At 48.5% G+C, this 13,895-nt stretch overlaps 1 protein-coding gene across 5 annotated transcripts in view; it reads right to left on the bottom strand.

Moving 5' to 3' along the window:
* Positions 1–1,071: 1,071 nt before the first annotated feature.
* Ppm1f (protein phosphatase, Mg2+/Mn2+ dependent 1F) overlaps positions 1,072–13,895 on the bottom strand; it is a 36,934-nt gene continuing 24,110 nt past the window's right edge. For all 5 annotated transcript variants that reach the window (XM_069994250.1, XM_069994254.1, XM_069994253.1 and 2 more), the window contains 5 exons: positions 13,391–13,593; positions 11,577–11,765; positions 8,910–9,053; positions 6,816–6,909; positions 1,072–5,647 (listed from right to left, as the gene is read on the bottom strand). In XM_069994250.1, the coding sequence (XP_069850351.1) occupies positions 5,274–5,647; positions 6,816–6,909; positions 8,910–9,053; positions 11,577–11,765; positions 13,391–13,593 (1,004 nt within the window). In that variant the 3' untranslated portion in view covers positions 1,072–5,273. The remainder of the gene's footprint in view (positions 5,648–6,815; positions 6,910–8,909; positions 9,054–11,576; positions 11,766–13,390; positions 13,594–13,895) is intronic.

Below are 13,895 nucleotides of genomic sequence, written 5' to 3'. Positions count from 1 at the left end.
ACTGACCCCTGAAGTGTCTTGAACATCAGGTTCATGCATACTAAGGGCCATAGCCTCACGACTGCACATGTGTGTAACTGCACTAGTTTTTCATGAGAAGATCAAGCTCTCCTGGGCATCCAGGCTATTGCAGCCTATGTTGCTGCTGTCTGACCTTGAGGTGGGTGAGGTTAGAGGGCTAGAGGTCACTGTTGGAGGTTACAGATCTGGAACAAAATGTGGTAGGTGGGTAGGCTGTGCAAGGTTTTCCTTAAAGAATATCAATTGTGATGGTCTAAGGCAAGTGTCCAATACTTGTCCAGGCAGCCTCAAGGGGATAGTCCCTCTGGCCACGAAGAAAACTGATGGCCCAGATCTTTTCACCAGGAATGGTGAGCCTTGCCTTCTATCGAAGTCCTGCCTTCCATCTGAAGCCATCTCAAGAAAAGGCTGCCCACCTCCGTATCCCTGGCCTGGTCCCCACCAGACTCGGTGAAGCTAGCTAGCTGCCCTGACAATTTCAATCACCAACAGTGAAATACTATTACCCTCACTTTGGGACCTTTTCTCTCCTAAGTCCTGTAGCAAACTGAGCTTCCCCTGTGTGCTGAGTCTGCCTCCAGTGCTTTTGCCCTTGTCCAATACAAGAAGCACCTGTTTCCGCAGGCTGCTCATCCTGGGCATAATAGTGAGCACATCCTTGCATGTAGCAGGGTAGAGCACCAGGCAGGAGACCGGAATGGGAATGGAAGGAATACTTAGTGCTTTGATTTTAATGTGTTCAGGTTTACATCCACAATATGGGCCCACATCTGGCTATAAGCTAGGAGGGGGTTTTACTTAGTGTTAAGATGCCTGGACTCTATAATAGTTTCCTAAAATGAGGACTACAGATATTCCTGTGGTCTCTTCTATGTCATGCTACATCACCCTTCTCCTAGCACCCTCCTACTGCTTTTAGGTTCAGGGATTTGGAGTGAAGGCCAGGCCCAGCTGGCTAGGCAAGCACTCAACAAGATTTGCAGATGGTCTCCTAATACCTCAGCAGTTAGACATCCAAGAGAGTTGATGCAAAAGAATAAAGGACCCAGGTGAGACTCAGAAATTGTGGTTTATTGATACTGAAGTAACAGTGGGTTCTGGGAGACCACCCCAGCGGCCCCTCCACCTTAGGGCTTGTCCCTAAGCCCAGGGGAGCTGTTCCTTGTGTCTTGGAACATGGCTCCCAGGAAGCCCACTGAGGCATGCACAGACAAGCCCTTGGCAAGGCCCACACGGCATGTGAATGGCAAAGCTTGGCACATTTGGCAAAGCTGTGGAGCTTTAGTGAAAGCACAGGACTCCAGGGACAGCCCCTTTGGGCTATGGAGGCAGGATCAAACCAGAAACACAGCTTATTTTACGGACAGACCTGGCTTCCAAGTAGCTTGAGTAGAGCTGTCCTCACAGCTCTGGGAATACTGCTGAGGTAGCCAGGGTGTCCAAACCCAAAGTCACCATGGCAGAAAGGAGGCATGTACTGGGGAAGCATGCTGGCCCCCAAGAGGGCAGGAAACCAGTCAATGGCAAGGGGCTTGTCCAAGGTTAACTCAAGACCTTGGAGAACCTGTGCTTCTCCTATGGGGCCTGGGACTTAATGGCTACATTGCCCATTAAAACACACCCATTTCCTATCTGGATTCTGACTAAAATACTAGATCCCCTTCCCCCTTCCTTGCAAGCTTCAGCTGGGAATCAGCTGTACCTGTGAAAGCAGGGTCTGATCCATTCCAGCTTTTGTACTCCATATAAGGTGCTGGCATCTGCAACTTGATTCTTTTCCAACCCACTTAATTTTAAGAATAGACACTAATAATACTTAATCACCCCTCCCTGCTAGCAGTGGGGGGAAGGGACCTCTATGCTGGCAGCATCTCCACAGGCTGTGCCAGGCTCACCTCGAGTAGCCCCCGTACCTCCAAAACTCCAGGTTAGAGCCTCTGCAAATTGCCATGTAACATCTTGTGCCAGACAAAAGGGAAACTGAGGCCCTAGAGAGGTGTAATGATTTGCTCAGCTCATGCAATGAGCTTGTGGCAGAGCTGAAGAGGAGGTGGCTCAGGAATCTTGGAAGCTGGAGGTTCTTGGTGACTTGGCACAGCCTGGCTAAGATGAAGGGCCCTCCTCTGTGCCCAGAAGCTAGGACAAAACTAGTTCTCAACAGAGAGTACAGATTTCCTTAGCCACAGACCTCTAAAAGGACTGGTTTAGCCCTATCCCGAAGCAACCCTACTCAGGAGTCTGGGGAGGCATTCAGAGCCTTCTATTAGGGAATGAATTATACCCCAAACAGTATGATCCAGATCTCCTATCTCCATGAGGTGAAACTCTACTTCCAACAGCAATGTACAGAGTAAGATTAGCAGAGCAAAGAATAAAAAAACCCACCACCACCACAACAACAAAAAACACCCAAAACATCAGAAGCCAATACTTCTCTGTCAAGGTCATTGTCATGGGCAGGATGGAGTCATAATGAAGAGTGGAGCCACATTTCTGTGTCTTGCCCAACCCTGTGCCAGATGGCATCCTAACAGGCAGCAGGGCCTTCAGATAGGCTAAAACACCTGGTTGTTGTTGGTGGCCAATCATTCTCTGGATAAATGTCATTTTTTTTGTGCCCCCCCACTCAATTTGTGGGGCTTGAACTCAACCTGGGAGCTGTCCCGGAAATTTTTTGCTCTACCACTTCTAGTCACAGCCCCAGTCCTGATTTTCTGGTGGTTAATTGGACTTTTCTGTCCAGGCTGGCTTTGAGTCATGATCCTCAGATCTCAGCCTCCTGAGTAGCTAGGATTACAGGTGTGAGCAACCAGTGCCTGGCTATGAATGTGTTTTAAGATGCTATCAGGAGACCCTGAGGAGGGCATTGACTATGAGATCTAAACTTCATCTCTACAGGGAAAAGAGTTGGTATGCCTCAACTCCTTGGAATCTAGTGGTATGCCTACCAAGGATGGCTCCCTCCCTTCCTGCTGGACAGTGGACTTGCCTCAGGATGGGAAAACTTGTGTACTTGTCCCATTTGTGAGCTGAGAAAAAAGCCCAGACATTTGGCATACAGCTCTGCAAGGTTTCCTGGGGCCCCCACTGTCTGCAGATGGCTGCTTGATCATCTACATGGGGAACTCAGCTTCTCCCCCTTCTCCAAACCTCTAATAAGGCACCCATTGCTCTCTGGCCCTGCTAGCCTCCTCCTCAGTGCCTGGCTTCCTTGCTTATCCTTCTAACTATTCACAGATTGTATGTGTTCCTTGAGGCCTTTAAGTATTTCCAGTGTCTTTTTTTTTTTTTTTTTTTTTGTCAGTCGTGGGGCTTGAACTCTAGGCCTGGGTGCTGTCCCTGAGCTCTTTAGCACAAGGCAAACGCTATACCACTTGAGCCACAGTGCCACTTCCAGTTTTCTGGTGATTAACTGGAAATAAGAGTCTCACAGACTTTCCTGCCCAGGCTGGCTTTGAACCACAATCCTCAGATCTTAGCCTCCTGAGTAGCTAGGATAACGGGTGGGAGCCACCAGTGTCCGGCTTTCCAGTGTCTTTTTTTTTTTTTTTTTTGGGTCCGGTTATGGGGCCTGAACTCTGGGCTTGGGCACTGTCCCTCAGCTCTTCAGCTCAAGGCTAGCGCTCTACCACTTGAGCCATAGCACCATTTCCGGCTTTTTTTTTCTTTTTGCTTATGTGGTGCTGAGGAATCGAACCCAGGGCCTCTGGCATGCAAGGCATGCGCTCTACCACTGAGCCACCTTCCCAGCCCTTTCCAGTGTCTTTTAAGGCTGGTCAGGCTACAGGGCAGAGCCCAGCAGGGAAGGACATGAGCCACAGACCTACATAAGGGTCTGTGCTGACAATGTCAGACTGCCACTGGAGACACTGCTGCCTTTGAGCTTGCCAGAACCTCTTAAACATTTTCCCAAATGAAATCAATGAAATTACACAGACTTTCTGGAACATCCCAATCAAATAGTAATGGTTTCAATGCCTAGCACCTGGCTAGACTTGCCTGGAAAACACCCAGAGCCTTGAAATTTGGGCCCAGATCCTAGCTTATCACAGCTATGGCTCCTGCTAAACACTGTAGAGAGACTCCTGGGGGTGCACAGCATCACACACACAAAATAAAAACAAAAAAGAAAACTTCTAGAAAGGTTTCTAGCCCAAGTCATGTCTTCCTAACACAACAAATGCTGCTTTTGTGAGAACTTCAACAGGTCTGTCAGAATCTATGGCGGGCCAGTGGTTTTCCTCTCTCCCAAAGCAGTTTAAGGCACTTAAGTGGCTTATTAACACCACCTGGTAAAGTTTCTGCTTCAATCCTGATTTATGAAAAAAAATCAGTAATACTGCAAAAAATGTTTCCACAAGAAAGTAAAAAAAAAGGTAAATATTTAAGTTGAATAGAATAAATGCTAAGCTCTGCTTAAATTATATGACACCATAGGTCATCTTGGCACTGAAAAAACAAACAAAAACAGATAGAACCTGAAATACTGCTTCTGAATTAAGACTTTTCCCTGGAATAAATTCAAAGACACAAACAAAAGACACATGCAGGTGTCACTGTGAGCTCGGAGCCTCATCTCCCCAGGATGTCCCAGAGAAGACGAGAGGCCCAGAGGTCCAGTAGTCCCCACATATCATAGGGCTGCCAGGTACAGTGTGCTTCCTTCTTGAGGAAGACACTCTCTCCTCTTTGGGAAGTCAGCTTGGTCCAGCAGGACCTGCTGGACTTATCGGTCAACCCTCTTTAGTGCCAGCCATGCTACCATGAAGAAGCCATGAGAAACTGGACTGGACAATCTCCCTGCTGGGACCTATCCTGGCATATACTTGAAGGTTCCTTGGGCCTCCTGGATCTGCCTGAACCACATGGATGCACCCGAGTGATCCATGTACACCCGTGTCTTTGGTCAGGTTTCTACCAGATGCTTATGGTCTCTAGTCCCACCTATACCTTGATGGAAGGTTGTGGGCAAGAGCTGGTCCACTTCCCAGGCCACTGTGCTCTTTGGTGAGGTCTTTCTTATTTTTTTTCCTATGCTTTCTACTGAGATCCACCTGCTGAATGATGCGGTTCTGAGGTCATTAGGACAGGCTGTAGCAAGCACCCTGAGTAACTTGGGTGCTGGGGAAATGCTGTGTAGTGAGCACTCCCTGCCCACAACTACCTGTCAGGTCCTAAGGCCTCTGAAGGGGAGAGTCACAAGGGTGAGAAGGGGTGGTTTGGGGAGCTGGGGGGGCCTAGACCATCTAGTTTCACTGTGTAGTGTCGATCTCAAGCTCTGAGAGGCCAAAGGGCGAATCTTGGCTTCTCCTGTCTGCCTGGGAGTCCCCTGCCTCCTGGATCCTGTTTTCCAGCAGCTCTTGAGGGTCCCTGAGAAAGACCACCATGACTGTGATGTTGTCATGGGAGCCCCGCTCTCGGGCCTCAGCTACCAGCTCCTCAGCAACATGGAGCCCGTTGCCCTTCTGCTTGATCAGGTGACTGTGGACAAGACCAGCGACTTCCTGGTGGGGGACCACATCAAAGAAGCCATCACAGGCAAGCAGCAGGTAGTCCTCAGAGCCCGTCAACTCCCGGGAGGCTGCGTCTGCCTCCCCAGACACATATGGCTTCTGGAAGGCGTCCCCTGGGCAGGAGATGGAAGAGCTTGTGTCAGATGCTTCTTCCCATCCACCCAGGTCCCAACCTCAATGTCTGTCACCACAGCAGGCATGCAGCCCAATCTGCTATCTACCATCCTCCTATTCAACCCTGCTTACTGCTTCCCACCTCCCTCAGAGTAGAGCATGACGGCTGTGAGCCCAGCCCCTAGTCTCTACATGGAGGAGGCCTCTCACTCCAGCTCTCCATGCCCTTCCCTGCTTGTGTACAGTAGATTGGGGGCGGGGGCTGGGGAGAGGCTGTAAAGAGGGAGCCGAGGACTGGACACTCAGCAGGGTGGGAGGGACACTGGTACATCTGATCCTTTTTGATCCTTTCCTGAGCTACAGACACAAACTCTGTCACTGTCCTGGGAAGTGACTGCAAAATGCAGCTCCCACCAGCCCACGCTCTTGACATTAAGGGGCTGTAAGACTCTATTGTAGACTGAGGCTTGCTTGGTTAGGTGGTCTAAACACTTTTTGTACTTACAATATTTTCAATTTATCAGGGGTTTATTGGGAGGCCACACCTTTATTGAGTCCAGGAGCAGCTATCAATTGCACATTCTTTTCATTTTTTATTTTTTGGTCCCAGTCCTGGAGCTTGAACTCAAGACTTGGGCACTGTCCCTGAGCCTTTGTGTGCAAGGCTAGAGCTCTACCACTTGAGCCACAGCTCCACTTCCAGCATTTTTTTAGATAAGAGTCTTACAGATTTTTTTTTTTTTTTGGCCTGGGCTGAGATCCTCAGAGATCTCAAACTGAGATCCTCAGATCACAGCCTCCAAAATGGCTAGGATTACAGACATGAGCTACCAGTGACCAGCTTAAACTACAAATTCTTTTTTTTTTTTTTTTTTTTGGGTCCGGTTGTGGGGCCTGAACTCTGGGCCTGGGCGCTGTCCCTCAGCTCTTCAGTTTAGGGCTAGTGCTCTACCACTTGAGCCAAAGTGCCACTTCCGGCTTTTTTTCTTTTTGCTTATGTGGTGCTGAGGAATCGAACCCAGGGCCTCATGCATGCAAGGCAAGCGCTCTACCACTGAGCCACCTTCCCAGCCCCTAAACTACGAATTCTTTTTGGCACATTACACTTTCCTAAACTACAGGATGGGCCTGTGGTTGCATCTGGGTTAGAGTCTGTAACCCCCTTACCAATAGCTCTAGACACAGCCAGGGTCCTGTTGACTCTCCAGCAGTCCATGAAGGACACGAAGCCACCCAGTGCTTCAATTCGTGCCTTTTCATCCTGTGGGGAGACAGTGATAAGTGAAGGGGCCCTGGGTGACTTCATGGGATGGGACCCCCAATACCTCTGCATAAACCAAGACATTGAGCTAGCTTCTTTTCCTTTCCTCCCTCCCTCCCTCTCCCTCTCTCTCCTTCTAATGTGTGCCTATACTGGGGCTTGAACTCAGAACCTTCAGGGCCTATTCTCTACCTTTTTTGTTCAAGGTTCATGTTCTACCACTTGAGTCACAACTCCACTTCCATTTTTTTTTCTGTTGACTGTGGGGCCTGAACTCTGGGCCTGGGCACTGTCCCTCAGCTCTTCAGCTCAAGGCTAGTGCTCTACAATTTGAGCCACAGCGCCACTTCTGGCTTTTTCTGCTTATGTGGTGCTGAGGAATCAAACCCAGGACCTCATGCATGCAAGGCAAGCATTCTACCACTAAGCCACCTTCCCAGCCCCTCCACTTCCATTTTTTTTGGGGGTGGTTAAATGGACATGAGTCTCATAGACCTTCCTTCCCAAGCTAGCTTCAAACTTTGATCCTCAAACTTAGCCTTCTGAGTAGTTAGGATTACAGGCATGGGCCAATGGTGCCTGGCTCATGTGGCATGTAAGTATGGCACATGACACAGGTCTCACAAAGCCTGAGCTAGCCCTAAGGGGCAAACCTCTGCCTATTCCTTTCTTCCTTCTCCCAAGCTTCGCCCCAGGCACTGTCTTTGCTTGGCAGAGGACCACAGTGCTCCAGCCTTAACTGCTTCTCAGAAGACAACAATAGAGACTCAGTCTAGCCACAAAAATCTTGTGGAAAACCTCTTTGGTCCTATGAGTTCTCTCATGGAAGAAGGCTTTGCACACAGGAACCTGTCAGCTGAAGGCTGGTGACAGTAGTTGAGTGTACGCCACGTCTTGCATGGGAGTGAGGCTCATGCATGTCTATTTTTTAAGTTAACTTCCTGACTCACTGCATGCTCAGAGTGGGCTTGGGGCACCATACCAGTTGCTTATGAGAACATTGGTACCCTAGGAGACAGTGTTGGCCAGAAAGACAGAGACATTAGTCCCCCTTCTTCCTTTCCATCCCTACACAGGAGCAGAATAACTAGAGGCTGTGGGGAACCAAAGCCTCTCTCCAGATTCTGGCACTAAGGACTGGGCATCCTTGTGGAGTTCCCACAACATCATGGTAGAAATGACAGGCTCCCAACTGGCAGGTTGGACATCCTTCCCACTGGAAGTGGTCCCTTGTCTCAGCTTGTGGAGAAATTAATATTTTTTTTTGTTGTTGTTGTTGGTTGTGGGGTTTGGACTAAGGGCCTCAGCTCTGTCTCTGAGCTTTTTCACTCAAGGCTAGTGCTCCAACACTTTGAGCCACAGCTCTACTTCCAGTTTTCTAGTACTTTAATTGGAGATAAGAGTCTCAGGGACTTTCTTATCCTGACTGGCTTTTGAAGTAGCTAGGATTTCAAGCAGGAGCTACCAGCCCATGGCTTCTCTGTCTGATCCCATTTGTGAGACATGGTCCAAGCAGCAATGTCACTCTCACATCCAGGTAAGGATCTGAGGCCCAAACAAGTGAGACACCAGGACCCCAGGATCCCAGAGTAGTGTCTGCCTACTGAAGTTCCAAGACTTGTGCCCTTCTGCCCCAGTGCAAGGTCACCTCCTTGTTCTTGCTCTGTGGTTGGCCATTCCATTCTGGCACACATCATAGGCCTATGTGTTAGGCTGAGCTGGCCCCACTGCCTGGGCCATCTGTTGGGTCAGAAGGCCCAATTCTCATCTGGAACCCCGGGCTCCATATCACTGTGACCCAAAGTACTCTCAGGAAGGGCTCATTTGCAATACTCTGTCTACTTGGTCAGGCAAGAGAGTTTCCAAGGCCCTTTGTGCTGCCTAACTTTCCCTGACAGTACCCAGTTGGGGTTCCTTGACATTCTGTTTTCTCTATGAGGTCCCCAGACTTAGGTTCCCAATACAACACATCCTGGGCTTGAGCAGAGGGAATTCTTTACCTGTCGCTCAGGTTTGTGTGGCTCCATCAGCTTTACCACTTGTCCCTGCTGCACCAGGATAACCTGGGAGTCCCCGAGCCAGGCGATGTGCAGGGTCTTTCCGGCAATGAGAGCACATACTCCTGTGGTGCCACTCTGCAGCCGCTGCAAGGAGAGCCCAGATGGGATGAGATGTAGCACGACTGGTGCTCTTATATTTGAGCCAAGCTTCACTTTTGGCTTTTTGCTGGTAAGCTGGAGATAGGAATGTGGAGGACTTATGTGCCTGGGCTGGTTCTGAATCATAATTCTCAGATTTCAGACTCCTGACTAGGATTAGAACTATAGCTTCCTATTTAACAGCAATGGAGTTTGAACTCCATTCCTTATGCCTTCCTAGCAAGGCACTCCTTCAGCTCTGAGTTCTTCTTTCTTAACCTAGTGACTCATTTCTACAAATGACTCCAGAATGTTCCTGAGGAACACTAGCAACTTAGGGAGACGGGGCTGAGCTAGAGCAGTGGAACTGTGTGTTGATCACAATCTGCATATTTTAAATTTTTGGTGGTACTGGAGTCTCATATTTGCTAGGTAGATGATCTATCACTACAGTGATGCCACTAGACATTTTTGCTTTTATGATTCTATATTTTTGGCGGGGAGGGGGGGAGACTTGGTGTTTTTGCCTGGAGATGGCCTTAGATTATGTTCCTCTGACCTATACCTCCTGAGTAACTGAGATTACAGGAAGGTAGAGCCATGCCAAGCTTGTTTGTTAAGATGAAGATCTTGCTAACCCTTTTGTCTGGGCATTCCACTATACATGATCCATGTGAGCTGCTATATGACCATAGTTGGCTTTTTTTTTTTGTGCCAGCCCTGGGGCTTGAACTCAGGGCTTGAGCTCTGTCCCTGAGCATCTTTTTGCTTAAGGCTAATGTTCTAGCACTTAAACCACAGTACCTTGAGCTCTGTCCCTGAGCATCTTTTTGCTTAAGGCTAATGTTCTAGCCTTAAACCACAGTACCATTTCTGACTTTTTCTGAGTAGTTTATTGGACAGGAGAGTCTCATGAACTTTCCTGCCTGTGCTGGCCTGAAATTATGATCCCCAGACCTCAGTCTCCTGAGTACCTAGGATTACAAATGTGAGTCACCAGCACCTGGCTATAGTTTGCATTTTTGTGTATTTTATGATATGCTGATATCTGGAGCATTGATGATCCTGGAGACTGCCCCATGGCTAGCTACGTCCTAGAGTCAGCATGTCTGCTGTGAGTGCACCTTTCATAGGTAGGCTAGCTGGTTTGGAGCTCATGCCCCAAACATGTCCTCACTTTATATAGTAGGCAAAAGTGTCTCCTGCTCTGGTGGCTTCAAGTAGTGAGAGCAGGCTAGGAGTCATTCTGGTAGTTCAAAATCAACTGAAGTTATTCAAACTCCCCAAATCTGATCTTGCTGAGGCTTAACGGGGCCTATTTAGTGGGCTATGCTTGCCTGTCTCCCTAGCCTCCTAACCAACTGTGGTACTTCCCTGGGTGGTCCTGTGTGGCATGTGTGCCTATTCCTCTTGGCAGCTACAAGCAATAAAATCTTTCTAAGCATTTGTCTGACTTGTCTGTCACCTTTCCATACATATATTTATTTTGGTGCTGATCCTAGGGTTTGAACTCAGGGCCTAGGTGCTGTCCTTGGCCTTTTTTTTGCAAAAGGCTAGCACTCTATCACTTGAACCACAGCTCCACTTCTGGCTTTTGAGTGGTTAAATTGAAGATAAAAGTCTCAAGGACTTTCCTGCCTGGACTGGCTTTGAACCAGGATCCTCAGATCTCAGCCTCCTGAGTAGCTAGGATTGTAAGCATGAGCCATGTATAAAGCAGGTGCTCCTTCCTTCTGTGGCCTACAGACCATCTTCAAGTCTATATTGCTGGGGGCCTGGCATGCTGTTTCAGGGGTGCTAAGGTCTAGAGATAGTCTTTGAGATAGTCTAGAGATAGGCTTTGTGTGTTGAAATTTAATTCCCATGGTAAGATATCATGAGGGTGGAAACTCAATCCAAGTATGAAATTTAGAGGGAATGTCTTTGGGAGGGGATTGGGGTTGGATAAGGTCATTAGGGTGGAATCCTGGTGCTTTATAAGGAGAGGGAAGGAGGCAAAAAGAAAGACAGGCAGACACTAACACCCACACCACTTCTACCACTACAACCACCAGCACCTATACCACAACACACAAACATGTATTCTCTGTCTCTTATCATGTGATGCTCTGAGCCACTTGGGGATTCTGCCAGCAAGACATTACCTGGTAAGCTCTTTGACCTTGACACCTCCAGAACCATGAGCTAAAACAATCTTCTATTCAACATTTCCCAGCCTCAGGTATTTTATTATAGTAAGAACCACCACCACCACCACCACCACCACCACCACCACCACCACCACCACCACACAAAAAAGTTCCCACAGTAATAAAGGGGAAATCTTTGTGCTATTTCCATTCTAAGTAAAAAAATGAGTCCCTCCCTCTAGTAAGAATGAAATGGCATGGCCCCAACAGTATTCTGTAAGGACCACCCCAGGTCACCAACCACTTCACTTTCTTTCCCTCTGCAGAAACCACGACTCTCTAACGCATTTAATGGCTATTAGTCCCCCAATGCACTTGAGATCTGGCTGCTGGTTCTTACCTCTCTCTTGGCTTTCCAGAGAAACATGTCATCAGTGAGCTGGAAAGCTTCCTTGAGGGCTCCAGCAGGGTCTGTGGGCAGCTGTGGCTGGTGGGCAGCATTGACGTGCACATGAACAGCAGCATACCTTGCAGCATCCACGCCTCCATGACCATCAAACACAGCAAAGTAGGCACGATCCACAGGGTCCTGATGGGAAGGCGGTGGGAGTCACATATCGCTGGCCTTGTACCTAGTGAGGCAGGGACCCTAGCCAGTTGCACTCACCTGGTGGGGAGGGGGAGGGGGAGGGAGAGGGGAGAGGAGGGGAGTACAGCCTTGGCACCAACTAAAATCATGTTATAGTTTCATTGTATGTCTCCCAGAATTCCTGTGTTGAAAATTAATCTCCAAAGGCTGATGCTCATGATATTTGGAGGTGGGACTTTAAGAGGCAATTGGGGGTGATCTACTTATGGATGAATGCATTAACAAGAGAGTGGTTTTGTTAGAAAAGAGAGCTCTCTTTGGCAGCTTGTTCTGTTTCAAGAGTGTGATACAAAGCATTGATTTAGGACTCTGCACAGAGTCCCCACCAATAAAAATCCCTTCAACAGATGGGAGCCCCTTGACCTTAGCCCTCCCAGTATCTAGAATTGTAAGAACACATCATTGTTTTCCCTTTACAAATTACCCAGTCTCAGGTTTTCTGGTATAGGCAAGAGAAAACAATCAGAGACAGGTTAAGTCTGAAAGAATCAACATGGCCTTCACCGTTACACCAGTCAACTTGGCTAAGTATGCCTGTTAGGTCTCAGAGGTTCTGGGTCCTGCTAGCTATGTAAGGTGGCTGCAAACATAAAATGAGCTGAGATGCTGCAGATGGCTTCTGGTGCTAGAGGCTGAGCAAGGCTCAGCAATACAAGTCTGAACTTGGTACTAAGCCTTGTCTTCTATCAGATATGGGGCAACTGTTGCCTGCCTGCCTGCCTGCCTTCCTTCTTCCCTTCCTGCCTTCCTTGCTTGCTTTCTTTCTTCCTTCCTTCCTCCCTCCCTCCTTCCTTTTTCCTTCCTTCCTTCCTTCCTTGTCCTGGGCTTGAACTCAGGACCTGGGCTCTATCCCTGAGCTTTTGCTCAGGGCTAGTCAGTGTTCTAGCACTTGAGCCATAGCCCCACATCTGGCTATTTTGGTAATTTATTGGAGATAAGAGTCTCATGGAAAGTCCGGTGCTGGTAGCTCATCCTAGCTACTCAGGAGGCTGAGATCTAAGAATCGTGGTTCAAAGTCAGCCTGGGCAGGAAAGTATGTGAGACTCTAATCTCCAGTTAACCACTCAATGACCAGTAGTGGTACTGTGGCTCAAAGTGGTAGAGTACTAGCCTTGAGCAAAAAGAACTCAGGGGCAGTGCCCAGGCCCTGAGTTCCAGCACCATGACTGACCAAAAAAGAAAAAAAAAAAAAAGAGTCACATGGACTTTCTTGCCTAGGTTGGCTTTGAACCCTGATCCTCAGATCTCAGCATCCTAAGCAGCTAGGCGTGAGCCATTGGTGCCAGGCTCCACTCTTGCTTTAATTTTCAAACTTTGCTTTGGATTCAAGGTGACTGGTAGCCTGGCTCAAAGGTGCTAGTGCTGTGAATTACCCCCCACCCTCCAGGTTTCTCAGGGAGCCAGCCACCAAATACTTTGGCCTTGAAACAGCAACTGAGAAGCAGTTCTTTTGGCTCAGCTTTAGCTGGCCGCATTTCTCGGCACCCAGGGTTCCAACCTCCTGCTTAGGCTCCCTCTGTGCTATCCTGGTGCTGGACACTGGGCTATGCAGGCAGAAAACTCACTGAGAAGCCGAAGAGATGATTGAAGAAAGGAAGGGACACATGCCGATCCTCCATCTTGCGGCGAGTGTTCCGGATGGCATGGATAGAGACCAGCCACTGCCGTGGTGGGGTCTGGGCAGTCAATGGCAACTGTTTCTGCCACTGGCCACATACTTCCCAGAGCTGGTTAAAGAAACTCCGTGCCAGGCCTTTGGCATCTAGTACTGATGGGCAGGAGAGAAGAACGGTTAGAGATGTACAGACCAGGCCAACTGAAGCTTTATGGACCCCTTGAACAAACTCTTTTACTGCCTTCTCCAGTTTTCCAGATGGATCCTACCAATCAATCATCTTCCAGGACCTTCTGAGTGTGCCAACATACTACACTACGCACCACAACATGTTGTCAGCTAGATAGATGTTGCTGGTTTTGACAATATGTACTCAGAAGTCTCCTGGCCCACAATGGTTCCATCATGGTTTGCCACATGGTTTGCAAAAATAAAATTAAGGATAAAATACAGAC

This window comes from Dipodomys merriami, unplaced genomic scaffold, assembly GCF_024711535.1.
Source record: "Dipodomys merriami isolate MVZ:Mamm:240054 unplaced genomic scaffold, mDipMer1.0.p SCAF_45, whole genome shotgun sequence".
NCBI classification, from domain to species: domain Eukaryota; kingdom Metazoa; phylum Chordata; class Mammalia; order Rodentia; family Heteromyidae; genus Dipodomys; species Dipodomys merriami.
The sequence above is the reverse complement of the archived record's forward strand: the minus strand, read 5'-3'. Positions and strand labels throughout refer to the sequence as shown.